At 37.9% G+C, this 27,962-nt stretch overlaps 2 protein-coding genes across 2 annotated transcripts; both read left to right on the forward strand.

Moving 5' to 3' along the window:
* Positions 1 to 203: 203 nt before the first annotated feature.
* LOC127436587 (transmembrane protease serine 9-like) lies at positions 204 to 8,931 on the forward strand. The gene is made up of 13 exons (XM_051690855.1): positions 204 to 216; positions 322 to 378; positions 1,139 to 1,325; positions 2,180 to 2,255; positions 2,596 to 2,785; positions 5,574 to 5,713; positions 5,810 to 5,963; positions 6,082 to 6,120; positions 6,940 to 7,159; positions 7,728 to 7,882; positions 7,979 to 8,083; positions 8,525 to 8,661; positions 8,752 to 8,931. The coding sequence occupies exons 1-13, from the start codon at positions 204 to 206 to the stop codon at positions 8,929 to 8,931; spliced, it is 1,653 nt and encodes a 550-aa protein (XP_051546815.1).
* Positions 8,932 to 9,299: 368 nt separating this feature from the next.
* Positions 9,300 to 27,941, forward strand: LOC127436875 (lipase maturation factor 2-like). The gene is made up of 14 exons (XM_051691341.1): positions 9,300 to 9,470; positions 13,476 to 13,729; positions 14,653 to 14,681; positions 15,526 to 15,719; positions 16,298 to 16,479; positions 20,585 to 20,723; positions 20,988 to 21,125; positions 21,420 to 21,525; positions 21,663 to 21,759; positions 22,113 to 22,286; positions 22,440 to 22,608; positions 23,522 to 23,633; positions 24,039 to 24,147; positions 27,310 to 27,941. The coding sequence occupies exons 1-14, from the start codon at positions 9,377 to 9,379 to the stop codon at positions 27,622 to 27,624; spliced, it is 2,112 nt and encodes a 703-aa protein (XP_051547301.1). The 5' UTR covers positions 9,300 to 9,376; the 3' UTR covers positions 27,625 to 27,941.
* Positions 27,942 to 27,962: the final 21 nt, after the last annotated feature.

The following is a 27,962-nucleotide window of genomic DNA, read 5'->3' on the forward strand; positions in this document are numbered from 1 at the left end:
CCTTACAAGTGCTAATGCACTTTCTTCAGTTACCGTGTCGTTTCCTTGTGAATCCCTCTGCGTTGTATTTCTCCGTTAATTTTTAAGTCGCATCTTTTGTGAACATGTGTAAAGATTATTTATTTATTTTAATCTTCTGTCTTAATTGGAGGAACGCTGACCCCGGTGAGACTTAAAAGTTTAAAAATAGCTGTAACGGTCACATGTCACGTTCTGGTATCCATAATGATTTGTTGACATTGTAGAATCGCGTGACTTAAAAGTAGTTCTACTCTAGTACTCTAACAAATTCATTTCATTGAATCCAACATTTCTTTTAAGACGAAAATGTGAGTACTTCAGCGGAGACCCACTGCATATTTGACGAGGGCTGTTATGGTAAGACATAATTAGGTGGTTATGAGTTTATGCCTTTATTTCATTGTATTTCTGATTCATTGACCTAATTCTGTAGCTATTAGTGATCTAATGCCCAGCATCCATATCCATTCTGAAATACTGCCAGCAATATTAAAGGTGCACTCATTTTTCCTCATTTAAAAAGTTGTACTCTTAAAGAAATTAATAATCATTTTGAAAATCATAAGCACTCACATAAGATGAAGACTCCAGTCATATCAGTAACTTTTAAAAAGTTGTTTTATTCTACATGGGGAGGGTCCCCTCATGGAGGCTGCCATGTTAGGATCACATGACCAGCTGAATACTACTCCGTAACAGCCCTGTTATTGGACACTTTCACTCTTTGATTAAATTAATAATGATGGACTGTGAATAGTGAATGTCTACAAAGGCATCAGTAACTGAAAACTATTGTTTGAATAATGCTGCATGCATGCCCCTAGGTGTTGATGTAAATCCAAGACGACATGCATAAAAAAATTACTGAGTGCAGTAAACTAAACTAAAGGTGTCATATCTCCATCTTGTTATAAAACATTTTTAGTAATACAGTTAAGTTCAAGGGATACAGTCACCATTCACTGTCATCTTTTTTCCAGACAATGAAAGTGAATGGTGACTTGAGACTGTCAGTCCCCAATATTCTGCCTAACTTCACCTTTTGTGTTCTGCGGAAGAAAGTCATACGGGTTTGGAACTACAAGAAGAATTGTAATTTTCAAATTGTGTTTCTCAGAAATGGCTGGCATACGGGCGTTCATCCCACAGGAGGAAGAGCAGGAGAATCGGATTATAGGTGGGCAGGCAGCATGGGCACATTCATGGCCATGGCAGGTTTCCCTGCAATACTCCAACATGCCAGCCTGCGGAGGCACCATCCTTGACCTCCGATGGGTTATCACAGCCAGCCATTGTTTCAAACGGTAAGCTCACCAACTTGTAATAACTTTCAATAACAACTGGCATTAGTGTCTCTATACAGTATATTCATTAAATTGGGATTTTTAAATGGCAGATAAACTTTTACATTTCAAATCAAATCAAAATCAAATCACTTTGTCACACAGCCATATACACAAGTGCAATGGTGTGTGAAATTCTTGGGTGCAGTTCCAATCAACATAGCAGTCGTGACAGTGATGAGACATATACCAATTTACAATAAACATCAGATTTACACAACACAATTTAAACATCTGATATACACATAATTACACTCAACAATATACAAATAATAACATACACTGTACAGTATACAATACGCTGTTTTTGTTTGTTTTTTGTTTTGTTTTTTTACTATATAGATACACATTATTCAATATAAATTAAAAATTAAAATATATATAAAAAAAGTGTGTGTATATATATATATATATATATATATATATATATATATATATATATATATAGAATGTACAGTATTGTACTGTATTGACATTCAGGCTGTCGGTTGATAGTCAGTTGTTAAGAGAGACATAATATAATAATAATATAATTTATGACAGTCCGGTGTGAGATATAAGAGTAAGAGTAATAAAGTGCAGTGCTGATGTATATTGATCACGAGAGATCAAGAGTTCAGAAGTCTGATTGCTTGGGGGAAGAAGCTATCATGGAGTCGGCTGGTGCGGGTCCTGATGCTGCGATACCGCCTACCTGATGGTAGCAGTGAGAACAGCCCATGGCTCGGGTTGCAATTTTCATTTTTGGAAAAAATGAAAAAAATCAAAAATCATTTGCAATATTGAACATTTTGTTTTATCATTAAAATCCTTAGTTATAAAAAGGCCTCACTCTGGATCGCAGTGGTTGGAAGACATGATTTGGAGAATGCAAATGAAACATGCCAGCAAGTAAGTGTATGCGTGTGTACTTTTCTGTCCCATATGGATATCCACATATTAGAAAGTTTAGAAATTTCTGCAAGTTTAAAGGGACTGTTTACCTTAAAATGACAATCCTGTCATCATTTACTCAGCCTCATGTTGTTCCAAACCAGGATGACTTGCTTGCTTTCATGAAACACAAAAGATGTTAGGTAGAATATTAGCCTCAGTCACCTTTCACAGTCATTGCATCTTTTTTATCTTATTAATGTTTACCATTAAAGTGCTGCCCTGCTGTTGAAATCATGCATATACTTATTAAACTTTTTTTAAATATATTTTAACTCTCACATGTGTATTTTTAAAGACCGTAAAGGTGGATAAAATCATCCAGCATGAGAACTACATCCAAAAGACAAAAGAGAATGACATAGCCCTACTGAAACTGCACACTCCACTTGTGTTTAATGAGTGTGTGAGACCTGTTGCCATCTGGATCGGAGACTTGCCTTCTCAGGAATCATGCACAGTCACTGGCTGGGGTGCCATCAGAGAAAGTAGGGCCTTAAAAGCAAGAATAAATAACTACTGTGGATGTGCTTCATACATCGTGGGAAAATATACAGTTGGGTTCAGAAGTCCAGAGTCCACTGATGGAAATGCTTCTATTTTGCAACTTTCTATTTTAATACAGTCTTTAATAGACTTTTTTTCTCTCTCATTAAAATCAAATTATATTACTAGCATAACTATTTTAGTGAATACTTGAATTGAAAAATTTCAGAATTTCTTTATATTTTGTACGAGCCCTTTTGTTGTAATGATAGCATGCACTCGAGCTGGCTTGGACTGATTCACGTTATCCCAGATGGTTTAAGAATGCTCCAAAGAGCATCTTGTGTGCTTCGTTAGAAGCAAGAAAGTAAATCTGACTTTTTTGTAAACGGGCCTTAATGTGGTCTGTAGTAGGAAATAAAGACTCAAGTCTGTAACGGAGGCTCCAGTGTCTATCATTAGATCACAACCCAGCCCCCTAAGGATGCAGATACTGCCTGTCTGCTGGAGCGCCGTTGCTTTGGCACACCTAGGTGCGGTTAACCACCTCTTCCATTTTCCGGAGGACCTCCTCCTCGGTGCAGGCTTTGCAGTGAGAGTCTTGTGCTTGAGGTCCTCTGGTACCTGCCTGGCATCCGGGTCATTTGGCCGGGGAATGACCAGGTGTGGTACGCCTGTACCTGGGACATCAAGTGGATTGACAGTCTCTCTGGATGTGGCTGATTCGCCCACACCCGTAGTAAGCAGTTCTGATGGCAAATACCTCTGCTGAGGGCACCGGTGCTGTGGCGGCCATGCCGTGCTTCCCCTGGGCCTGATGTACTGTGTCTGCCCACTGGTGGACCCTTTCCAAGGTATTCCCCATGGGTATCTGCATGTCCTTTCACACCTTTTCATGGTCCTTCGTGAGGCCCTCTTTGAAGAGCCTCAGTAAAACCTTGCTTTTGCTTTCTGGATTGTTCAGGCCGCTATGGGCCTGGAAGGCTGCCCACTTCTTTTCTGCTTACTCGTACACGTCTCCACTCAGGGCCAGGCGGATGTGGTTAATAAGGCCCCAGTTGAAATTCTGGGCTTTCGTAATGGTGTCGGACATCAGGGTAGCCATCTTGTCCGGGTTCTTCAATTTGGGAAGGTCGGAGGGTTTCATGTCTTTACAGATTGCTGTTGCCTTGGCCTCAGCTGGCCTCTTTTTGTGTATGAGGCTGTGAACGTCTGTTGGTGACAGCATGTAATATTCGACAAAGCTCATTCATCTTTGTCTAGAATTTGGAGTTGCCTTGCTGCATTTTGTGCAGCAGCAGCTCCTTCTGGAGTTAAAGGCGATCGAAGAAAGATCACAGGTGCAATTTTCGCCCATGGGGAGCATTCTAGCTCCACAGTTTTACCCTCAATGTCAAATGTGGGTCCCAATTCTTACACAGGGAGCGAATTACGTTCTCCAGGGTCTGCTCACTGCCCCGTGGTGGTTATGATGCCACCAAGGCCGAGGGGTGAGCAGTAGTTTCTGACACCTTCAGAGTTTTCATTTGTTGTAGTTCAAGAAAGGTGATGATCATTCCTCCATAGAGGCGCCTCTTAGCTTCTCTTCTTCCCATTTAATCTTCAGTTTGTCCACGGGGACACTGAAATTCCATCCTTTCGTCTCCAGTTTCTCCTTCACCAGTTCATTAAGGAGATGCAGTATGTGGGAATGTTGCTACATTCTGCTGGTTACTGTTAAGAGCTGCACCAATTTCATTTTTTCTCTCCCGATCCTATTCTGATTTAATAAACTCGCAGTATCAGCTAATACTGATCCCGATTCGATACCAGTGTTTATTTTTATTTATTTTTATTTTTTCATAATCAGTTGAGAATACCTCACTGTGTGGAAAGTTCTCTTTGAGAAATGTTCAAAGTGTGTATGCTAATTTTCAAAGAGTGTGTGCTGTGTGTGGTGTGTGTGTGTCAACAGAGCAGCATTCTATTCCTGAAGTGCATTGTGCATGCAGACTATGTATTTATTTATTAAATGCAGCCTTTTGCGATTTCACAAATATTCACTTTAGCGATTTGTACATATGTATTTGAGAGACTTTGAATAAAATGCTTCTTTTATACCATTTCTGGCTTGATGGTAATGACCATGAGTAACACACAGTATCAGATTTGGATCGGGCTTGTGGTATCGTTACCTGATCCGGTTAGAACGTCAGTATCGGAGCCGATACCGATCCAGGTATCGAATTGGTGCATCCCTATTCCTTTGTCCTACATTTCCACGGCCAGCCCATCCTGGTTCTCTGGGTTCTTTATCTGCAAAGATCCCACTTCTTAAACCAAAAACTTTAGAAGGAAATAAAGACTCAAGTCTTGGCAACTGTGGCACATTTTCTTTTTTAAGCACAGAGAACAAACAGCATACCAACAAACAGCTTTTTATAGGTTGCAGGACAAGAGCTGTCTTTGTTGTAAACTTTGTTATAAACAGGTTATCAGTTCCTGTCTTTCCCCTGCCTACTGAATTCTGTAAATTCAAGGCCAAATGAAACGGATAACTCATCCGTCTGGCCCACCACATTTGTGGTCAATGTTGCCAATGTGCTTATTTGATTAGTACCTATAAATTCAAATATTTCTTATTTCACATTTAAATTTCATTTTTTTTTTAAATTTCTCAAAATTGTAAAACTGTATTTATGGGTTTAAATTAGATTTTGAATCCTAGATTTTCAATGTGGACTCTGACTTTTGAGCCCCACTCTATATATATTCCCAGTATGATTAATTGAGATTTGAATCACTTTATAGATGGTCCACGTGCCTCCAGACTTCAAGAGGTTAATGTAACTGTTTTTGACCCACAAACATGTAGCACATTTTATGAAGGGAAAATGCGTGAGTTTATGATGTGCGCTGGGGCAGATGCTGGCGGAATGGATGCTTGTCAGGTAAGCATTTGCAGGTATTTATCTGCCAAATCCCAGAACGTGTATTTGTGAGTGAGTGTGCGTATAACTATATGTGTGCCTTGTTTGTCTTTTTAGGGCGACTCTGGTGGTCCCCTTTCATGTTTCACAGGTGAAAGGCACAAGCTTGCTGGAGTGGTCAGTTGGGGGGTCGGATGTGGTAGGACTCAAAAACCAGGGGTTTACACCACAGTTTCCTTTTACAAACAATGGATTGATTCTGCAATACATGGTATGAACTTGAATTGAGGTTTCCAGTTTTGAAACATTAAGGTGATTTCAGTGATGAGAGTAAGAGTTTCAGTGACTTTTCTAATGGTATCTAAAACGGCTATATCTTCCTCTAATAGCTGAATTTGTGGCAGAAAATCCTGGAAAGGATTCAGCTGGTAAGATTTTCCTTCTCTTGGGTAATGTTCAGAATAGCATACTAACATGTACTACTCTTTACTGAACCATACCTCTAATGCCATCTTTACACTGCAAATGTTGCACAGAAGCAGCAACTGAGATGGCATTTACAGTACCGTAGGTGTGGATGGTGGTGGAATTAATGCATAAATGCATTTATGCAGCAATTGCATATTGTTATGAGATTAATGTTTCAAATATAAAATCATGAATATAGAAATATGAAATGAATGGTAATATGAAATGATACTTTTAGATATGAAACTATAAAAAATATGAAATATATACTCTATCATGACAACAACAAAGTTTAAGGCTGCTCTGATGCTGCATTTCATTTACACAGAACCAAAGCGGCATCAGATTTGCATTTGATAATATGGGGTTAGGTGGTTTAGAGCAGGCGTAATTTAGTCTGGCTTTTATGCTGCATTGCATCTTTACACCAAATTTTGAGCATGCTCAGAGCAGCCTTAACTTGGCTATGTAAAGATGCCTTAAGACATTTTTATAAAATGTAATTAAAATGCAAAATGACAGCTTTTTCTTTCTAATATAAACTGGAAGCTACTCGCATACAAAGTAATGAGGTCATGTGACAACAATGTTGCAGACTATTGTTTGAAACATTTATTGAAACATTTAACAGCCTACTGTTTCTCTTGGTATTTGAAAATAAGTATATACTTCAGGGTATTTAGTAAGTAACAAGCTAGTATTCCATTCTGAATACAGTCTTACTATCATGTTCCTCCTTAGTTTCATTATCCATGTCCTTTTCCATGCTTTGACTTTAGCCCAGTGTGGGCAGTCCAAAATGGACCCCTGTCTGCTGCCCAGTGGCTTGGCACAGGTGGTGTCCTCTGAGGACGGCACATTCAGTGTGGAGAATTTGAGTGAGGCATGCCCTAACTCCTGGCCCTGGCAAGTCAGCCTGCAGAGTCACAAAACACATTACTGCAGCGGCATCCTCATTCACCCGAACTGGATACTGGCACCACGGCACTGCCATGCCAAGTAAGCCAGTTGGAAATCACATGAGGACAGTGAGTTTGATACATGGAAAGCCATATAGATGCCTTTTCACCATCTCTGATTGCATAAATCCTTAAGCTGATGTTTAATTTTTTCGATGTGAGGTAACTGTAAGTAAGGCATTCATGCTGTAGGTTGATTCCCCAAACAAGTGTAATGTGTTACACGGTGGCATTTTTAAACATTTTAAACATTGTTTGTTTGCGAATCCTGATCTGACTGACAAGGCAAAATTGACCAATGGCGTGAGTTTGGGGCAGGACTATCTGTTTGTCTGACCAATAGATGATGGGGGGGAGCATTTGGAAAAACCTGTTTGAGAAAAATTATTTTTGCAATTCCATGTGTTTACGCTAGCGGCACAGTAATTACACACTTCACCTTTAAGGTCTGGAAAGGCGCTTTTTCCAGACTTTTTTTTTTCTTATTTAATGGCATGGAATACTTTTTCTACACTTTTAAACTAATCGTAAAGTACTTTACGTGCATCGTGAATAGCTAAACTTAGTAATTGCTTCTCAGAGTCTGATGTCCTGAGTTTTTCCCACAGGGCTGGAGATGATGTGGTCTTGGGGGCTCATGACTTCAACTTTATATCCGGCCAGACTGTAATTGTGGAAAGCGTGCAGAGTCTGGCCCACGATGGCAGCTTCCCACCCGTCTCTGATCTCTCCATGGTCCGCTTAAGTGTTCCGGCTCGATTAGGTAGAGAATCTATCATTTGAGCTTATTTGTTTCTCTCATGGGATCTCTCTCAACAATCTGAGTTACATAGTGGGGTGGTACATGTGTTGCATCCAGGACTGACAATATTCCCAGTATGTATAACGGATAAAGATGATGAAATGGTTACTGAAGAGGGATCGTCTTGTGTGACAACTGGTTGGGGGTCGAGAAAGGCTACCTGTGAGTCCACACACTGTAAACTGGCTTTTCAACAGGGTTTAGCACTAAAGTCAACATGAAATGGCATTTTCAACCCATTTTCCAACATTCATTGTGGAAAAAAATTGGAGTAGGAGTTGATTGGATCATGAAAAGTGGTCTCTGTGTTAGTTGGAGGGGAGGGGTTGAAAAATAAAAGGGCTGAGAAGCAGTCAGAGCAAGTTATTATATTCTGATGAAAGTTTGCGAAGATAATCTTTCATTTTCTTTGAAATGCAGCGATGAATTGTGCAAATACCAGTAATGTTTTTTAAGAAAGTAAATGGAAGTAAAAGTTTTTATTTCATGTTGACTTTAAATCTGATAATATAGGGAAATGTGATAATATAATGACTGACACCTTGATGCGCATATTAATATTTAACAGTAATAGTTGTTATACCTCTGGTACTCTCATTTTAGTGGAACTGAGCCCTGATATCCTGCATATGGCTAGAGTTAAGCCTTTTTCTGAGAAGGCCTGCAAGATTGGCTGGGGGAACATTTTTAACGAGAAATCTCTCCTGTGCACAGATGGAGCAGCATCCATCTCCTGCTTGGTACAGTGCGTTACTGTAGTTTAATTACAGTTGAATTGAACATGATGTTACAACAATCATTCTCACACATGTCTGGGTCACCTTTTTTAGGGCGACTCAGGTGCACCCCTTATGTGTGAGAAAAATGGCACCTACTACCTTGTTGGACTGTCAACATGGGGGGGAAAAAAATGTGTACCTCAGAAACCAGCTGTGTTCACCCAAGTGTCAGCCTTCTACTCATGGATACAAACTTGTGTCAAAAATAATACCTGTAATAAAGTTTATTAAAATATTGTGCATTTCCTTGTGTGGCTCATTGATAAGATTCTTGCAAAGCAATATTTACTTTAAGTGATTGTACTTGTACTGTCTTTATTCTGAAAGAAATCCTCTATTTACAATTTTAACGTTGCATTTAATAAAGTATAGGTTAAAGACAAGTTCAGACAACTCATGATTTGGACAAGAAAAGGTTATTCCACGTCACTCGAATCAGTAACATATACAGTGACGCATTTCTTGAATAATAACATTGTAGATTGTTGATTCGAGACGCTTGGCTGATGTTTAGAAATTCTTGTTAGCTTATACATTGCTCGGCTGTCGCTGCGCGTGCACGCATGTGCTACAAATTAAAACTCCACCCTCTATTCCATTTCATTTTCCCAATGAGCATCTGCGCTCGAGTCCCCCGAAACAAAGTGACACCTCATCCTTCCAGCAAGCAGACAAGATGGGGGAAGTGAAAATCCCCAGACAAATGTTTTTGTGGAGTATTGCCGTCATTTACGTGTGTGCTTTTGCATCTATCTACGTTCAGATACCAGGTAGGGAAGTTTCTCTTTTGGAAGGGGTATATTGCGCTTTTCAATGGTGGATTTTGGGCGCGGCACTATAAAGGTTACGCTTGAACTTGAACTTTTCTCGTGTTGTGGAATGTCGCGTGTTAGCGAAAACAACTGAATTCCTTCGGCTCATTTATTCATAAGGTTAATTCGCTCGTTCTCCCGCCAAAATAGGCTACGGTTGATGAGTTTCGAATTTAGATTCAAATTCGAACGTTTAAATGTAACATCTGTAAAGGACCTCGTGCATCTCACTGACCGCAGTTGCTCGCTGAGTTCCTGCTAGTGATGGCTATTTTGATTCATCCCAGTGAGTCGAGTCTTTGGAATCCGTTTACCTAAAAGATTCGTTCAGTGACCATTTCTTACGCTAGTAGTTTGCGACAACTGAGCGTGTTAAATGTCGATAGTGAGTCATCGAATCATTTATTAGTCTAAAGAAGCAATGTTAATAAAGCACCGAGTCGTCCGAAATCAAAACAAGTCACATTATCCTTTATTATAATTTACGTCTGTGCAAATCTATTGAGAGATGCCCTTTCTGTTCAGTTCATCAAGCAATCCCAAATCTGCTAAAATAGTCAATGTATGTAAGTAAACGCGAATGATTCGTTCAAAAACACAGATTCGATTCGGTCTTCACCACATGTGCTGAACAGTTTTGGGTGTAATGCATTACTAAGTAATTAATTACTGTAATTAACTTTTTCTTTTAAAATAAAGTAAGGGATTACTTTTAATTTTTCAGTACTTTAGTTACTTCTGATGTAATTGTGTTAAATACTGTATAGACTATAGAACAATTCTACATACAACAATAATTAATTTAAAATTGAAATGTAACATCTAATGATAAAATATGTTTTCTAATTTATTGCAGCCCCCTTAAATTCTTTGTCCAGTTCATGAAAAATGTATTTGATTTTGATTTATTTGAAAGAATCAAAAGAACAGTTTCATGTCTGTGCTTGTATTTTTCATCTGGTCGAGGTTGATAAGGGTTTTAGAAAGTAATAAGTAATGCAGTTACTTTTCAGACAGAATAATTAGTACAGTAATCTAATTACACTGTAGAAGATGTAATTAGTAGTTAGTAATTAATTACTTTTTTTTTTTTAGAGTAACTTCCCCAAAACTGGTGCTGAATGTTTGGGAGCCCTGCTGAGAATGCACAGCAGAGTGACCCATCATCACTAGGGGCCTATGAGCTTTTGTCCTTACATCCTTTCTAGTGCCCAATGGATATGTAGTAAGAGCATTCATGTAGAAAACTGTCTCTGCTAACTGTGCAGGAATATTTTTTGTTTATACTTTTGAGTTTTTAATGTGCAATCTGTTTCAAAACAATTCCAAGTGCCAGCACAATGAACCCATTCAAAAGCAAATTTGCCTACAAGGGTGCAGCTTCCTTAGTTTAATCTCCCATACTGTATCTCACCACTGTGACTCATACACTGAAAAATGTTATGCACATTATTATCAAATGCAACCCCTAAACATGTTAATATAAAGCATATTTTCTCTTTGCTCTTTTTTTGATGTTATATCCATTTAAATTTCAATACAGTTTGTATGGTTACTGTAAAGATTAGATGAGAATTGCACATGTGTGGATGGATTCCTAGTTAACCACTGGTTAAGGTTTTGGCTAAGCAGATTTATAAATGCTTGACCTGATTTCTATGGGGCTCTATATATATTTTGTGCCACATACATGTAAAATCACTGCTATAATAGTCTTTTTTGGCTCAATCTGTATGGACCAAGGTTAGGGTGTGGGATTTATTTTTTCATAATAAGCTTATTAGAGGTGGTGAAAAATATCGATATGTTAAAGTGGCGTAATATTTTTCCTCGTTATATTGTATAGATATTTGCACGCCAAATATCAATTATTTAAATTTTTCCACATTAATATTGTAGTGATGGGGAAAAAAATATCTTTGCCAAATCGATATAGGAATTCAACAACAGTCCCTTAGAAGGTGCAGTTATCATGCTTTACACAATCACCCTCCCTTACTAAAATTTATCACGATTTTACAGTAGTAACATTAACAGGTATTTTGGCAAAAATGTTAGTGTCATATAAAATAGGCTAACCTTTTAGGTGATATCAAATATACTGTACTTTTGTGTATTGAAACTGTGTTGTAATACATTTTTTACAGTGTTTAGGCTATTATTGTATTCATAATTACTATCATTTATTTTTAGAAAGACTAGCTACATTGACCTAACCACAGAAATGGGGAGCCATTATGGTCTGATATGCTTATGGCTTTGCATTGTACATAGATGTTAAGAAATAAACTGGCCTTGTTTTATAAACTGGCACGTTTATATTAATTTAACAATGCATTTGATGATTTGGAAACAGTTCTCTTAAGTCAGATGAAGACGAATGAGAAACATTGCAAATGTGAAATATCGCAATATATCAGAGTTTTGAATCGTAAAAGTAAAGAATCATAATAATATTGTATTGTGACCTATATTTCAATATTATATCATAACGCCGGGTACCTTGTGATTCCCACCCCTAAGCTTATTAACAACCAGATCTGACCACCAGCAGCATGTCTAGCCCACAGATAAGGAAAATGTTATGCACTGGATAATAGCTCTCTTCCTGTTTGATAAAGTTGGGCTATTTCAAACTAATATTCAGAATAGAATAGTTTATTTTATGCATATTTAAAACTTTCCAAAGAGTGCACATTCACTGAGATTTGTTCCTTTGGAAATGTTTTCTAATAAGAGCTACCGGTAATTTTTCAGGGTTTTTGATGATTACGCAGAAGATCCCTTAAGGCAGTGTTACTGAGGGAGTTGTGTGTGGCAGAACTGGGTCATTTAACAAAAGGGAGTAATTCAAAGAGAATTATAGAGCAACTACGATTCATACTTTGGCCTTGGCACAATGCACTGACTGTTCTCTAACTAAACCCAGTTTGCTACTGTAAACACACTCTTGCTGTGGCATGCTTGTCAGAAATGTGGAAATGCAACTTTACAACCACTGTCAACAGCCTACCACCTCAAAGTGATAGTTCACCCAAAAATGACACACTGACCATCTTGTCATTCCAAACCTGTGTGACTTTCTTTCTTCTGTGAAACCCAAAAGATTTTGTTTGGCAGAATGTATGCCCTCATTGATTGCATCTTTTTTTGCATATAGTGAAAGTGAATGGTGAGTGAGGCTAACCTTCATGTATAAGTTCATGAGTTCGTTTACCTTAAAAGTAAGTTCAGTAACTTAGTAAAGTAGTCTTTCCTGATCTCACAGCACTATATGTCAGTTACACACTTCCTATTAGCAAGTAGCCTAAAGCAGTTTTTAAGTACACCCACAGTTAGGACATCTGGTGTCTGCTCTGCAACGGTTTCAAGACATTAAAAGTCGCAGGACGAGTTTGTGTTTTGATCATCGTCATGGCAGTGAAAGACAATATTGTTCTGTTGAATTAATGTTAACATGCAGCTTAATTCTCTATGGCTTTCCATCACATAGCAAACACAACATATTATTCTGTGCAGCCCTGTGGGCAGTCTGTCACCACCGAACACATGGCAAGCTCTTCCTACAGTATGCTGTACATTTGCATGAGCTCTGATGAAATATGATTAGTTTTTTCATATGCTCACTTTTTAATATCTCAATCATCCCTGCAGTATTAAAGTCGACATGAAATGGCATTTTACTTCCGTAATGTGGCAGATTTCCAAGTAAAAGTGAAAATCAGGGTGGGACTGGATTGGGGAAATTGGGCGTTCTGTACCAGAATGGAACCAGATCTGAATGTGATTGGTGGTTGAAAAATTAGTGGTCTTGATGAAAGTTATTTCAGAGGCGCAGCAAGTTATTACATATTGTTGAATGATTGTTGGAAGACAAACATGTACTTAGAAAGTAAATGGGGTTAATATTATTATTATATTTAATGTTGAATTAATTCTCTGCTTGTGTCCCTCTCTGGACAGGTTTGTATGGAGATGAGGGTATTGTCCCTGTCCGCCTACTGATGCCCCGGGTGCAGCGGCCCCTGCTGGAACAGCTTCAGGCCTCCCCATCCCTGCTGTGGTTGGGGCCATCTCTGGGACTGGAGCCCCAGCAGGCCCTGGAGCTCATCTGCCTGCTCGGGGTGGTGCTAGGCATGTGTGCTGTGCTACTGGGGCCACTGAGAGACAGTCTGACCTTCTTCTGCCTGTGGGCCCTCTACCTCTCACTCTATAATGTAAGTATACTATCCTTTTGAACTTCTCCTCATCTGCTTCTGTGTGTATGATTGAATTTTCCACTTGCCCTGATTATACATAGCTTCCTTTAGACCAATTAGTTGACTAGACCTTCAGGCAACCAACTCTCGATTTTGAAAATGTGTAGTTTTGCACATCACTATGATGTTTGAAAGCCTGTTTAAGTGCATAAAACCATTAGCTGCAGTGCTGAAGGGATAGTTCTCCCAAAAAAAGAAAATTATTTCATCATTTACTCACCCTTGTCTTTTTCTTCTAAAGAACACAAATGGAGATTTTAGAAGAATATCTCAACTATGCTGGTCCTCACAATGCAAGTGAATGGTGGCCAGAACTTCAGAAAAATCACATAAGGCAGCATAAAATTAATCCATAAGACTCTAGTGGTTAAATCCATCTTCTGAAACGATATGATAGGTGTGGGTGAGAAACAGATCAATATTTAAGACCTTTTTTACTATGAATTCTCCTCACTGCCCAGTAGGTGGTGATATGTACAAAGAATTGCCAAAAAACAAAAGAAAAATGTGAAAGTCGAGATTTATGTTTAAAAAGGACTTAAATATTGATCTGTTTCTCACTCACACATATCATATCACTTCAGAAGATATGGATTTATCCACTGGAGTCTTATGGGTTACTTTTATGCTGACTTATGTTATATTTCTGAAGTTCTGGCCACCATTCACTTGCATTGTATGAACCTGCAGAGCTGAGATATTCTTTAAAAAAAAACCTTCATATGTGTTCTGCAAAAGAAAGAAAGTCATACACATCTGGGATGGCATTTGTGTGAGTAAATAAGAGAATTTTAATTTTTTTATTTTATCTTTAAAGGCTTTTGACATTACGGCCAATGCTCCATAATTCAGATTGCATAATCAATTGTTTTGTTTTACAGGTTGGGGGGGACTTCCTTCGCTCTGAATGGTAAGTTGGACATTTTTGCATACATCACAACTTGCATGTCTCACTCACACTATAACCGATGCAGGCGTGAGCATTTGTTGTTTACTGTGCCTCTCCGGCTTGTTTATCCCAATCATTAGAGCATTTGCAAGTCATATAGACCTTATTCATGCAGAGCTAAACTCTGCTGGACTGTGGCCCTCCAGGAACTGAGTTTGACACCTGTGTTCTAGCGCCATCTTTGATTTTTAATGGGAATGACAACATGAAAGGTATAAAGCTGTATAAAGCTCCTAGATCACATCCTAGATTTCCCATCAACTCATGTTGTCTGGAGTTCTTTGTATACTGAATGTTCTCAGACAGATATTTTATCAATGTTTTGTCTGTGGAACGATCCAAAAACACTTTAAACTGCAGTACAGCCCATTGAAGAGACTATAAGTCTATCCCTCACAGCCTCGTTGTTGTTCCTATTAAAAATGAAAGATGGTGCTAACGTGAACAAGGTCTATTCTCTGCAGCAGTCAGTCAAAGTATGGCAATGTGTAGAATGTTTATGACAGAGAGTAGGCTGACCACATACCTTACTGCATTTTTTACACCTGCCCATTAAGTTTCATCTGGTGACTCAACTAAAACCAATTTTTAGTGGACTTTTATACATTTTTATCCTTCATTGACAGCTTTAGGATAACTAACAGGTATTTACAGACTACTTAAATAATTTTAAGCACAATGTAGATTTAACCCACTTTGTTTGCTTCAGTGTCTAGCGAGTTAAAACCATAAATTACATGGTTCACCTTCACAGATGAGCAATAAAAATGTATCCATTGTCTATTGATTTATTATCGTCTCGTAGGGATATGCTGCTGTTGGAGGTGGGGTTTCTGGCTGTGCTTGTAGCTCCTCTTGGTTTACTGCGGGGTCGTTCCTTTAACGGGTACCATGACCCTGTGACCTTTTGGTTGACCCGCTGGCTGTTGTTCCGGCTTACCTTCTGCACAGGTGTGATTAAGCTGGCCAGTGGCGACCCTGCCTGGTGGAAGCTCTCAGGTACTTACATTTTTATTTTTTTTTTACATTTATGCATTCTGTTGTGCTTCAGATATACTAAAAACTAGAAAAGTTCATTTGTGTTGGTCATGCATTCATTTGACTTTTGTAATGTTTTGGTATTAAATAAATAAATAAATAAATAATATATATATGATTAATCACATATCAATATTTGCTGACAAAAGCCCCCAAATGAGAAAATTCAAAGATATTACATTATTGTGACTGATGAGTTAAGCATTAAAAAATGTATACTTTGAATGCATTGTAAGTCACTTTGGATAAAAGCATCTGCCAAATGCATACATGTAAAATGTAAATGCATTGAACAAACAAAAAGTGGCTTTAAAAGTCAACATATTGCATTTATTTAATTTGTACCATATTTCTTTTTCTATTAATTGAACAAGTGTAATGCATTACATTGACAGCCCTAATGATATTTATGGATTCTTTGAGTTTTCATGAAGTAATGGTGAAAATAGTCATGAACCATAAAGTCAGCCACACATCTGTGTGGGAAAAACGACTCTACATTAGTGTTTTGAAAACTCATCAAGCAATCTCTCTTGCAGCTTTGAGTCATCATTTTGAGAACCAGATAAGTCCCACACCTTTGGCCTGGTATGCCCGTCAGCTCCCTGATTGGCTGTTGAAGTTTGGAGCAGTGGCTCTGTTACAGTGTGAGATTGTAGTTCCTCTTCTGACGTTCTTTGCTCCCATTCGCCGTTTGAGACTTTTTGGCTTTTATGTTCAGGTTTGTTATGTATATTACTCTAAATATGTGTCCATACTTATTTGAGGTCGACCGATAGAGGATTTTGCCGATACTGATAATTAAGGTGGTGGAAAAGGCCGACAATAGATTAATCGGTCGATAGTTTTGAAAAAAGATACTTAGTCTTTCCTGACTATGATGGGCATAGACACAAGAGGTTACAAGAGTCCAAAATGAATAAAATCACAGATGCAGTTTATTGTTTAACCAAAATCCCAATAATAACCAGAAAAAAAAAAACATCAGATTTTGTGCATAATGCAGGACTTATAACTTTAAACAAGTCAGAAAAACACAGGGAGATTTATTTTGAAATGAGGGAAACTTGGCTCCATTACAGTGCTATAGTTAAGTGTTTGCTAAATTAAGCTTTTTATAGTCTTCATTCACCAGATGAGGTTCAATTTACAAGATATTTATTCAAAAGATGTGAAGTTCGAGACAATGTAAGTGTTGGCTGGGGATGTTTCCATATAGGCGCATTTTTCTTTGCATACATTCGCTTGAATTTAGAACAGTTAATTATCAATATAACAAAATATGCATTAATGTGAGGATAAAAATATGGATGAATATTGTCAATGAGAGATTTAGATGCATGATTGTTTTAATTTCACCTCTAGTGGCCGCTGTTTTACTATGGAACCAAGCCATTCTAACTAGAATCCTCCAGCGCCGGCCACAGAGGAATTTTGAAATATATACAGCTCTGGAAAAAATTAAGAGACCACTGCAAAATTATCAGTTTCTCTGGATTTACTATTTATAGGTATGTGTGTGAGTAAATTGAACATTTTTGTTTTGTTCTATAAAGTACTGAAACATTTCTCCCAAATTCCAAATAAATATATTGTCATTTAGAGCATTTATTTGCAGAAAATGACAACTGGTCAAAATAACAAAAAGATGCAGTGTTTTCAGACCTCGAATAATGCAAATAAAACAAGTTCATATTCATTTTTAAACAACACAATTCTAATGTTTTAACTTAGGAAGAGTTCAGAAATCAGTATTTGGAGGAATAACCCTGATTTTCAATCACAGCTTTCTTGCATCTTGGCATGCTCTTTACCAGTCTTTCACATTGATGTTGGGTGACTTTATGCCACTCCTGGCACAAAAATCCTCCATCTGGTCATCTAATGGTTAGACGGAGACCTGGAGAGGCCTTGAAGCCACAGTGTCTTGCACCCACTGTGAAATTTGGTGGAGGATTGGTGATGATCTGGGTCTTTGATCTTTGTGAAGGACACATGAATCAAGCCACGTACAAGGTTATCCTGGAAGAAAATGTGCTTCCTTCTGCTCTGACAGTGTTCCCCAACTCTGAGGATTGTTTTTTCCAGCAGGACAATGCTCCATGCCACACAGCCAGGTCAATCAAGGTGTGGATGGAGGACCACAAGATCAAGACCCTGTCATGGCCAGCCCAATCTCCAGACCTGAACCCGACTGAAAACCTCTGGAATGTGATCGAGAAGAAGATGGATGGCCACAAGTCATCAAACAAAGCCGAGCTGCTTGAATTTTTGCACCAGGAGTGGCATAAAGTCACCCAACAGCAATGTGCAAGACGGGTAGAGAGCATGCCAAGATGCATGAAAGCTGTGATTGAAAATCAGGGTTATTCCACCAAATATTGATTTCTGAAATCTTCCTAAGATAAAACAGTAGTATTGTGTAATGAATATGAACCTGTTTTCATTGCATTATTCGAGGTCTGAAAACACTTGTCTTTTTTGTTATTTTGACCAGTTTTCATTTTCTGTAAATAAATGCTCTAAATTACAATTTATATTTGGAATTTGGAGGAAATGTTGTCAGTACTTTATAGAATAAAACAAAAATGTTCATTTTACTCAAATCCAGAGAAACTGATAATTTTGCAGTGGTCTCTTAATTTTTTTTTATAGCTAGATATATATACACAGTTGTGCTCAAAAATTTGCATACCCTTGGAGAATTGGTAATATATGTACCATTTTTAAAGAAAACATGAGTGAGCAAGCAAAACACATTTCTGTTATTTCTTATGGGATTCTTATTCAACTGTAGGTTATAACAGAATGGCACAATCATAAAACAAAACATGGCAACAAAGAAAAAAATTAAATGACCCCTGTTCAAAAGTCTGCATACCCTTAGTTCTTAATACTGTGTATTGCCCCCTTTAGCATCAATGACAGCGTGCAGTCTTTTGTAATAGTTGTCTATGAGGCCCCAAATTCTTGCAGGTGATATAGCTGCCCATTCGTCTTGGCAAAATGCCTCCAGGTCATGCAAAGTCTTTGGTCGTCTTGCATGAACCGCACGTTTGAGATCTCCCCAGAGTGGCTCGATGATATTAAGGTCAGGAGACTGTGATGGCCTCTCCAGAACCTTCACCTTTTTCTGCTGTAACCACTGGAGGGTCAACTTGGCCTTGTGCTTATGGTCATTGTAGTGCTGGAAAGTCCAAGAGCGTCTCATGTGCAGCTTTCGTGCAGAAGAATGCAAATTGTCTGCCAGTATTTCCTGATAACATGCTGCATTCATCTTGCCATCAATTTTCACAAAATTCCCTGTGCCTTTAGAGCTCACACACCCCCAAAACATCAGTGAGCCACCACCATGCTTCACAGTGGGGATGGTATTCTTTTCACTATAGGCCTTGTTGACCCCTCTCCAAACATAGTGCTTATGGTTGTGACCATACCGGGCTTTTTTGTGGCATTGGCACAGTAAAGGCTTCTTTCTGGCAACTCGACTATGCAGCTCATTTTTGTTCAAGTATCATCTTATTGTGCTCCTTGAAACAACCACACCATCTTTTTCCAGAGCAGCCTGTATTTCTCCTGAGGTTACCTGTGGGTTTTTCTTTGTATCTCGAACAATTCTTCTGGCAGTTGTGGCTGAAATCTTTCTTCGTCTACCTGACCTTGGCTTGGTATCAAGAGATCCCTGAATTTTCCACTTCTTAATAAGTAATTGAACAGTACTGACTGGCATTTTCAAGGATTTGGATATCATTTTATATCCTTTTCCATCTTTATAAAGTTCCATTACCTTGTCACGCAGGTCTTTTGACAGTTCTTTTCTGCTCCCCATGGGTCAGTATCTAGCCTGCCATGTGAGAGCTAACAAACTCATTGACTATTTATACACAGACACTAATTGCAATTTAAAAAGCCACAGGTGTGGGAAATTAACCTTTAATTGCCATTTAAACCTGTGTGTGTCACTTTGTGTGTCTGTAACAAGGCCAAACATTCAAGGGTATGTAAACTTTTGATCAGGGCCATTTGGGTGATTTCTGTTACCATTATGATTTAAAAAAGAGCCAAACAACTATATGATAATAAATGGCTTCATATGATCACTATCCTTAAATAAAAGACATGCATGATCTGTCATATTTCAAAATCATTGCCAAACTTTCACAATTTCTGCCAGGGTATGCAAACTTTTGAGCACAACTGTGTGTGTGTGTGTGTGTGTGTGTATGTGTGTGTATATATATATATATATATTATAGGCATTGATTTGTGCAGATAACCAATAGTTCCAAAAAGTAACTATCGGCACAGATTAATTGGTAAAACCGATATATTGGTCTACCCCTAATGCTTATACAGAGAGAGACCTGCATGTCTTGTGCAGAATACATGAGTAACTAAACTTTAAGGTAATTTTTCCCATGTTTATATGGACTTCATTTAACCTTTCTTATTTGTATGATGGCGTGATTGGTGAATTGAAATTGCTGAGTGTTTTGTTAAAAGAATGCATTGTTGAGCTCTTTCGGCACCGGCAGCATCTTTTACCTTTTTTACGTTAACCGCAGAAAATAGAGATTTGTCCCTCAGTTTGTAAAACAAGCAAAAATCCTGTAACTTAAGCATGATTTTCACACATGCACTACATAGGGGATGTTTACAGTACATGGAGAAAAATCCACCCATGGGAATTACCTGGAGGTTCATCCGCCAATATTTAGACAATTTTAGATTTTTGAACCCAGAATATTGCTTTAATGTTGAGTGTCTGTGTTCTTCTGCATGACTTACTCTTTTCACCCATCTGCCTCTTTTGACCATTTCTTTAGATATTTCTCCAGCTCTGTCACATCCTAACGGGCAACTGCAGTCTTCTGAATCTGCTGACCATCGCCCTGAGCTTCTCATTATTGGACGATGATCACTTCAACTCTAGTGTTGGTCCAAAGAAAAAGAAGAAAGCCAAGAGTATGACCTCATAAACTCTTAATATGACTTCTGTGTTTTTGCAGTCATTTGCAATCATTTCCACTAATGATCAGACCTAAGAGAAATTTAAAATGCATCTCAGTAGACAATAAATCAGATGAGTTTAATGAGTAATATGAAGTACTCTTATTAAATCTTTTTGTCTGCTAGTACCATGTTAGTTCTTGGTTCTTATTGGTACATTATGTGGAGTTCCCAACATTTATGAGCCCTTATTTTCTCTTGTGTTTTTGTGGTTTACAGGCTTGACACTTTGGTCTTTGGTCTCTCTCTTGGCATTGCTGGTGGAGTTGGCTGTGTACGCCTTGATCTTGTATAGTGAAGTTAAACTTTTTAACCTGCAGATTAACTGGGAACATAAAACTTTGTCATCCACAACAGGTGAGTGAGGCTTCATATCTGTGATACTCTATAAGTGCACCAGGTCAGTGTGTGTCAGCATGTATCTAAAACATCTATTGATTGAGATATTTCCATTTGTTTAGATCTGAATTATTTAATAAAATAAAACAATCATGAAATAAACGAATGTTATTACAGTATATATTTTTTGTCATGAATAGGAATTATTTCAACCTCATATTGCTCTCAGTCAAAAAGCTTTACAAGGCAAAACATGCCCACCAAAGACCTCAGTTTTTTTAATGTTTTGGTATTTCATGAACTTGTTTTCAGATTTCACTCGAAAGGACTTTGATGAGTTCCTGCAGTTTGTTCATTTGCCCACTATCTGGGTTGGGGTGCTTTCTTTCACTTGGGAAGCAGTGGCAGCCATGCTTAAGTAAGATTGCAAACTAAAACTAGTTATTAAAGGATAACATGAAATTTTTGTGAGAAAATTATTTCTTTTGTCTACAAGAAGATAATGATGTCACACCTTTCATTTACCTCTAATCTCAGATGTGTTTCCTCTATCAGGTGTGTGTGCACACAAGGCATTCTTGGCAAGTTTTGGTCCCTTATCCAGTGGGCAGTCATCATGACAGCCTCTATAGGTGTATTCACCCTCAGTATGGTGAGTAGTTAGACCTTTGTTTAAACAGCAAAAGATCTGGTCTACATCACTGATTATTCTGTCCAAGACCTGCCCTCTAAGAAAGCCAGAGCTGTGATCAATCACATTTTGTTTTATTTTTCATTTTTATGTGCTGTTCAGAGGTGGGTTTATCTGAAATATATCATTCCATAATAATTGGAAAAAGTTATATGATCAGAATTTGTCCAATTTTGTGATACCCTCTGCTGTCCATGTAAAATATCTTCATGTGATCTTTAAGGAATGCACATGCTAAATTACTCGCCACTTTTATACTATGTATTCAATTTTGGATAGTCAAGCAAATTAGTGTTTGTGTTTCCTCTTGCTAGGTTCCATATGCAGCCATAACCGGAATAACACTGCTGCCTGAAGTGAGAGATGTTTACAGCACTGTGGAGAGGCTCCAGTTGGTTGGGGCCTATGGCATCCAGCATAGAATGACATCTACTGAGGGCAGGCCTGAGATCATTTTAGAGGGCAGCTATGATGGCCTGACATGGAAGGTGAATGGGAAATAGAAAAAGCTGCCTTGTTACAACTATCCAAGTCACTTTTTTACGTTCTGAGTATTTGTAAAACATTGTTTGCATTGAATTCATTCAAAGGAAAGGTTTAATGTTATTCTCAATGCATTATTTTGTGTTCTCCTTTCGTAGGAAATAAACCTCATGTATAAGACAGGAAATGTGAATGTAGCCCCAGCCATATCTGGACCCCACCAGCCGCGGCTAGAGTGGTTGATGTGGCAGGCCGCTCAGGATGGGCATGATCAAAGTCCCTGGTTTACAGGTCTTGTTCAGCGCCTCCTAGAGGGGAAACCAGAGGGTGAGCGACTATTGCGGCAGTTACTTTTCTAGTGAACTTTGTAGACCTATTAGAGAATATATTTAGTTTATAATTATTTATTTTAATAATTCATTGTAATATTAAGTAGGTTCCCTATATTTTAAAGCTGCAAAAGTTTCAAAAGTTGATTTGGTTGTATTAATATATCATTTTTATTTATTTTTTCAACTTTTAATTATTTTTTAATTATTGTTTGCTAGATAATTACAATTATTTATTAAGAACTTAAAGGAATAATTCTCTGTCATCATTTACTCACCTTTATGCCACCTCAAGCTCTATGACTTTCTTTTGTGGAACACAAATGAAGATATTTTGTTGGAGATATAATGTGAATATATCCATGCAATGCAAGTCAATGGGGTCCAACACTTTCTTGCTCCAGAAAGGACATAAAGGCAGCATAAAGGTAATCCATACGACTCATGTGGTTTAGTCCATGTTTTCTTGTAGCTAGATTTCACATGCTCTGCAAATGTGTCAAGCACGAGGAAGTTTAATTGAGCTTCAGATCATGATCGCGTCTTGGACACTGCTGATGGTAGGATTTATAGTGAAAAAGGAGTTACATTTTTGGTCTGTATCTCACCCAAAACCAGTCGTATTGCTTCAGAAGTCATGGTTTAAACCACTCGAGTCAGATGGATTACCTTTATTCTGCCTTTTTGTCCTTTATGGAGCTTGAAAGTTTTGGACCCCATTGACTTGCACTGTATGGATGTAAACACAACAAATATCCTTGAAAATATCTTTGTGTTCCACAGAAGAATAAAAAGAAAGTCACACAACTTTGAAAAGGCATAAGAGTAAATGATGAGAGAATGATCAATTTTGGGTGAACTATTCCTTTATGTTTCCCTCTGTTTTTCTCTCTCACTCTCTCGCTTTCTAGTGGTTAGTCTGCTTCAGGTAGATGAAACGCAGTACCCCTTTAGTAAGAAACCACCAGCCCTCATAAAAGCCAAGCTTTACAACTACCACTTCACATACCCTGTGAAAGACAAGTGAGCTTTTTTGCCTCTATTCAACACCCATTCCCACATATTCCACTTAATTGTATTGTGGTTTTAGATTAGTATTTATATTTTGTATTGTTTTGTAAATTGAAAGGTAATTGTATTGATCCATTAGTCATACTATTGTTCTGGCAAAAAATGCAGATCATACAGTGTGTAAATTAATTGTTGGAGGGCTAAATGAAACATTAACCTTTAAAGATTTAAAAAAGTGACCTTTTGTGTAGAAGTTCCCTCTGAGCACTCATATGACAGCCCACATGAAAATGGCAATGTCTTATTTGTATGTCATCCATACTTCAGTTAGTGAAATCTAGAACAGAACAGAAACAACATTACAGTCTGAATCTGCTCTTAGTTTTACTGTGCTGTTTGTTATTGCCATTTTGGAAGGTCCCGCCGGCATGACTGGTGGAAGAGGCAGTACACAGGGGAGTTTTTTCCTATTGTTAACCTTGGTGACACAACTCTAGTCAAAATGTTGGAGGAGTCTGGACTGACGGTAAATAAGAACTTTGGAACGTACGGTTAAATTATTTCCATAATGTGTTATTTGATACTTCATCCACACTAGGACAATTTTCCTCCACTAAAAACAAGAAACTTTTGAAAATGCTCTCCATTAACGCATACTTTGTAAAACAAAGACATTAGAAAACTGAAAACAGACTAATGTGGATGTGGCCAATAAACAAATATTGTTTTGCATATTTGTTGTAAATGAGAATTGAAATTAGCGCTACGTGATATATATATATTTGTTGATATTTGGTGTATCTCTATTTACAGCTTCCATTTTCTATGAAAACATTGTTTTGACCAAACAGCCAATTTAGCCAAAAGATTCAGATGTATAAAGCAAGAAGTAAAATGCACTAAAAATCTGGTTAAAAATACAACCCAAATTACAGAAAAATTGGGACTGTATGCAAAATGCCAATAAAAACAAAAAGGAGTGATTTGTAAATGTACTTTGTATTGTTTTTGTTTGAATACAAGTCAAAGTCAAGCTATTTCATGATTTACACTGGTGGCCAAAAGTTTGGAATAATGTACAGATTTTGCTCCTATGGAAAGAAGTCGGTACTTCTATTAATTAAAGTGGCATTCAACTGATCACAATTCATAGTCAGGACATTAATAACGTGAAAAATTACTATTACAATTTGAAAAAAGTGTTCAGAACTTAAACTTCTTCAAAGTGTTCTCATCAAAAAATCTTCCACGTGCAGCAATGACAACTTTGCAGATCCTTGGCATTCTAGCTGTCAGTTTGTCCAGATGCTCAGGTGACATTTCACCCCACGCTTCCTGTAGTACTTGCCATAGATGTGGCTGTCTTGTCAGGCAATTCTCACGCACCTTACAGTCTAGTTGATCCCACAAAAGCTCAATGGGGTTAAGATCCATAACACTCTTTTCCAATTATCTGTTGTCCAATGTCTCTGTTTCTTTGCCCACTCTAACATTTTCTTTTTGTTTTTCTGTTTCAAAAGTGGCTTTTTCTTTGCAATTCTTCCCATAAGGCCTGCACCCCTGAGTCTTCTCTTTACTGTTGTACATGAAACTGGTGTTGAGCGGGTAGAATTCAATGAAGCTGTCAGCTGAGGACATGTGAGGCATCTATTTCTCAAATTAGAGACTCTGATGTACTTACCCTCTTGTTTAGTTGTACATCTGGCCTTCCACATCTCTTTCTGTCCTTGTTAGAGCCAGATGTCCTTTGTCTTTGAAGACTGTAGTGTACACCTTTGTATGAAATCTTCAGCTTTTTGGCAATTTCAAGCATTGTATATCCTTCATTCCTCAAAACAATGATTGACTGACGTGTTTCTAGAGAAAGCTGTTTCTTTTTTGCCATTTTTGACCTAATATTGACCTTAAGACATGCCAGTCTATTGCATACTGTGGTAACTCAAAAACAAACACAAAGACAATGTTAAGCTTCATTTAACAAACCAAATAGCTTTCAGCTGTGTTTGTTTTAATGGCAAGTGATTTTCTAGTACCAAATTAACAATTTAGCTTGATTACTCAAGGATAAGGTGTTGGAGTGATGGCTGCTGGAAATAGGGCCTGTCTAGATTTGATCAAAAATGACTTTTTTCAAATAGTGATGGTGCTGTTTTTTTTACATCAGTAATGTCCTGACTATACTTTGTGATCAGCTGAATGCCACTCTGGTGAATTAAAGTACTAATTTCCTTCCGAAACAGCAAAATCTGTACATTATTCCAAACTTTTGGCTGCAGGTGTACCTAATCAACAGCACTGCTTTTTGAAGATGCGTCCACAGATGCAAGTTAAAGCTTTACTATGCAAAGCAGAAGCTATACATCAACACTGCCCAGAAGCGTCGCCTGACTTATCTTGGCTCGGTCTCTACTGAGATGTGAAGTAGAACAGTGGAATCGTGTTTTGTGGTCTGACGATTCTACATTTAAAATTGTTTTTGGAAAGAACAGTCGTGTTCTCCGGGCCACAGAGAAAAAAGACCATCCAAGCTGTTTACAGTGTCAGGTCCATAACCCAGTGTCTGTCATGGTATGGGGGTGTGTCAGTGCCCATGGCATGGGTAACTTTCACATCTGTGAGGGCACCATTAACGCAGAAAGATATGTACAAATTTTGGAACAACATGCATATGCTGCCATCAAGACGCCATCTTTTCCAGAGATATCCCTGGATTTTCCAGCAGGGCAATGCCAAACCACGTACTGGTACTGCCCTGATTACAAGTGCATGGCTGCATAAGCAGATAGTGTGGGTGCTAGATTTGCCTGCCTGCAGTCCTAACTTGCCTCCAGTTGAGAATGTGTGGTGCGTTATGAAGCGCAAAACATGGCAACGAAGGAATGTACAGTTGCACATTTGATGACCTACATAATGGATGAATGGGCAACGGTGCCCAAACGCTTAAGTGTTATTAGAAGAAATGGTGGTGATACACAGTGGCAAACACTCAACTGTCCCAGCTTTTTTGGAGTATGTTGCAATCATGTGATTGGAGTGTATATTAAAAAAAAAAAAATTATAATAATTTAAATTCACCAAAAAACAAAAACAAAAAACCCACATCAAATTATATTGTTGTAATGCTTTCAATATAGCACAGAGTGAAAAGAATTTACAAGTCACTCCTTTTTGTTTTCATTTGCATTTGGCATACTGTCCCAACTTTTGAGGAATTGTGGTTGTAATCAAGGCATGATTTCTACTAAATTAACACAAAATATGTAATTATTTTTATTTATATGCAATATAACCATACATATGAATAAACGGCAATATTTTAAAAAAAGCATATTAGCCTAATAAATGAAAAATGCCATGTGGGGACTTTTTTTTAGTGATGACAAATTAATCATTCATTGAAACAAACAACTTTTAACTGATTCTTGGAAATGGACTGAATTTACAGTCTGTCTGCATTTGTACTAATGACTTTTAATTTAGAGGCACTATTAAAACACATTTAAACGTCTTAACACTCTCATACTCGCAAGACATAGAGGAATTGCAAAACTAATCTAATAACTAAACTAATAACGCTTTATGACCAAACTTAATGACCATATTTAGAATGTATGGTGAATATTCTAAACATATTCTATTCAACCATACTCTTGTTGAAATGTGTCTCTATGTGTATTTATGTTTGTAGGAAAAGTTCCCAGTTCAGCCCAGCTCAGACACGCCTGTATCCCAAGTCCTAAGCCACATTCGGGGTCACCTGAAAGGCTTCTCGGGGCCCCTGCTGCTGTCAACTCTGTTGGCTACTTTAGCCAGTATCTTCCTCGTCAAAGCCGCCTTCTCCTGTGCTTTAGGGGGCCGAAAGCCCAAATCAGCTACAGCTGATCACAAGACTAAGAAATCCAAAGAGCCCTCTGAGCCCTCCACGTCCAACCGGTACAACAGGAAGGACAACACAGAGGGCAGGAAGTTGGACTCAGAAAAGAGCCCCCGCAGGAGGAAATGAGATGTCACTTTGTGCCTTTATGTTTGGCCAGATGCGACGATACATGTTGCTATCTCAGGTGTACATTTTTCTAAGATTAATTCTTTGATTTTCATTTGTGTCTCACCTCAGATTTGAGTGTTTACCACTACAATGTTTTATAGCAAAGTTCCTCCATCTCATTGTGTCAAAACCATGAAGTAAACTGACAGTACACGCGGTACTTGATATAACTGGCTTTGAATGCTAACAGCCAATTTTTAAGATCTGTTACACCCATCTTTATACACAGTGGATGTCACAAATACCATTTTATTCATTAAAAGGTTGATACATTATTCTGGAGTTATTTTTGTGAC

Source organism: Myxocyprinus asiaticus, chromosome 47 (genome assembly GCF_019703515.2).
Source record: "Myxocyprinus asiaticus isolate MX2 ecotype Aquarium Trade chromosome 47, UBuf_Myxa_2, whole genome shotgun sequence".
NCBI lineage: Eukaryota > Metazoa > Chordata > Actinopteri > Cypriniformes > Catostomidae > Myxocyprinus > Myxocyprinus asiaticus.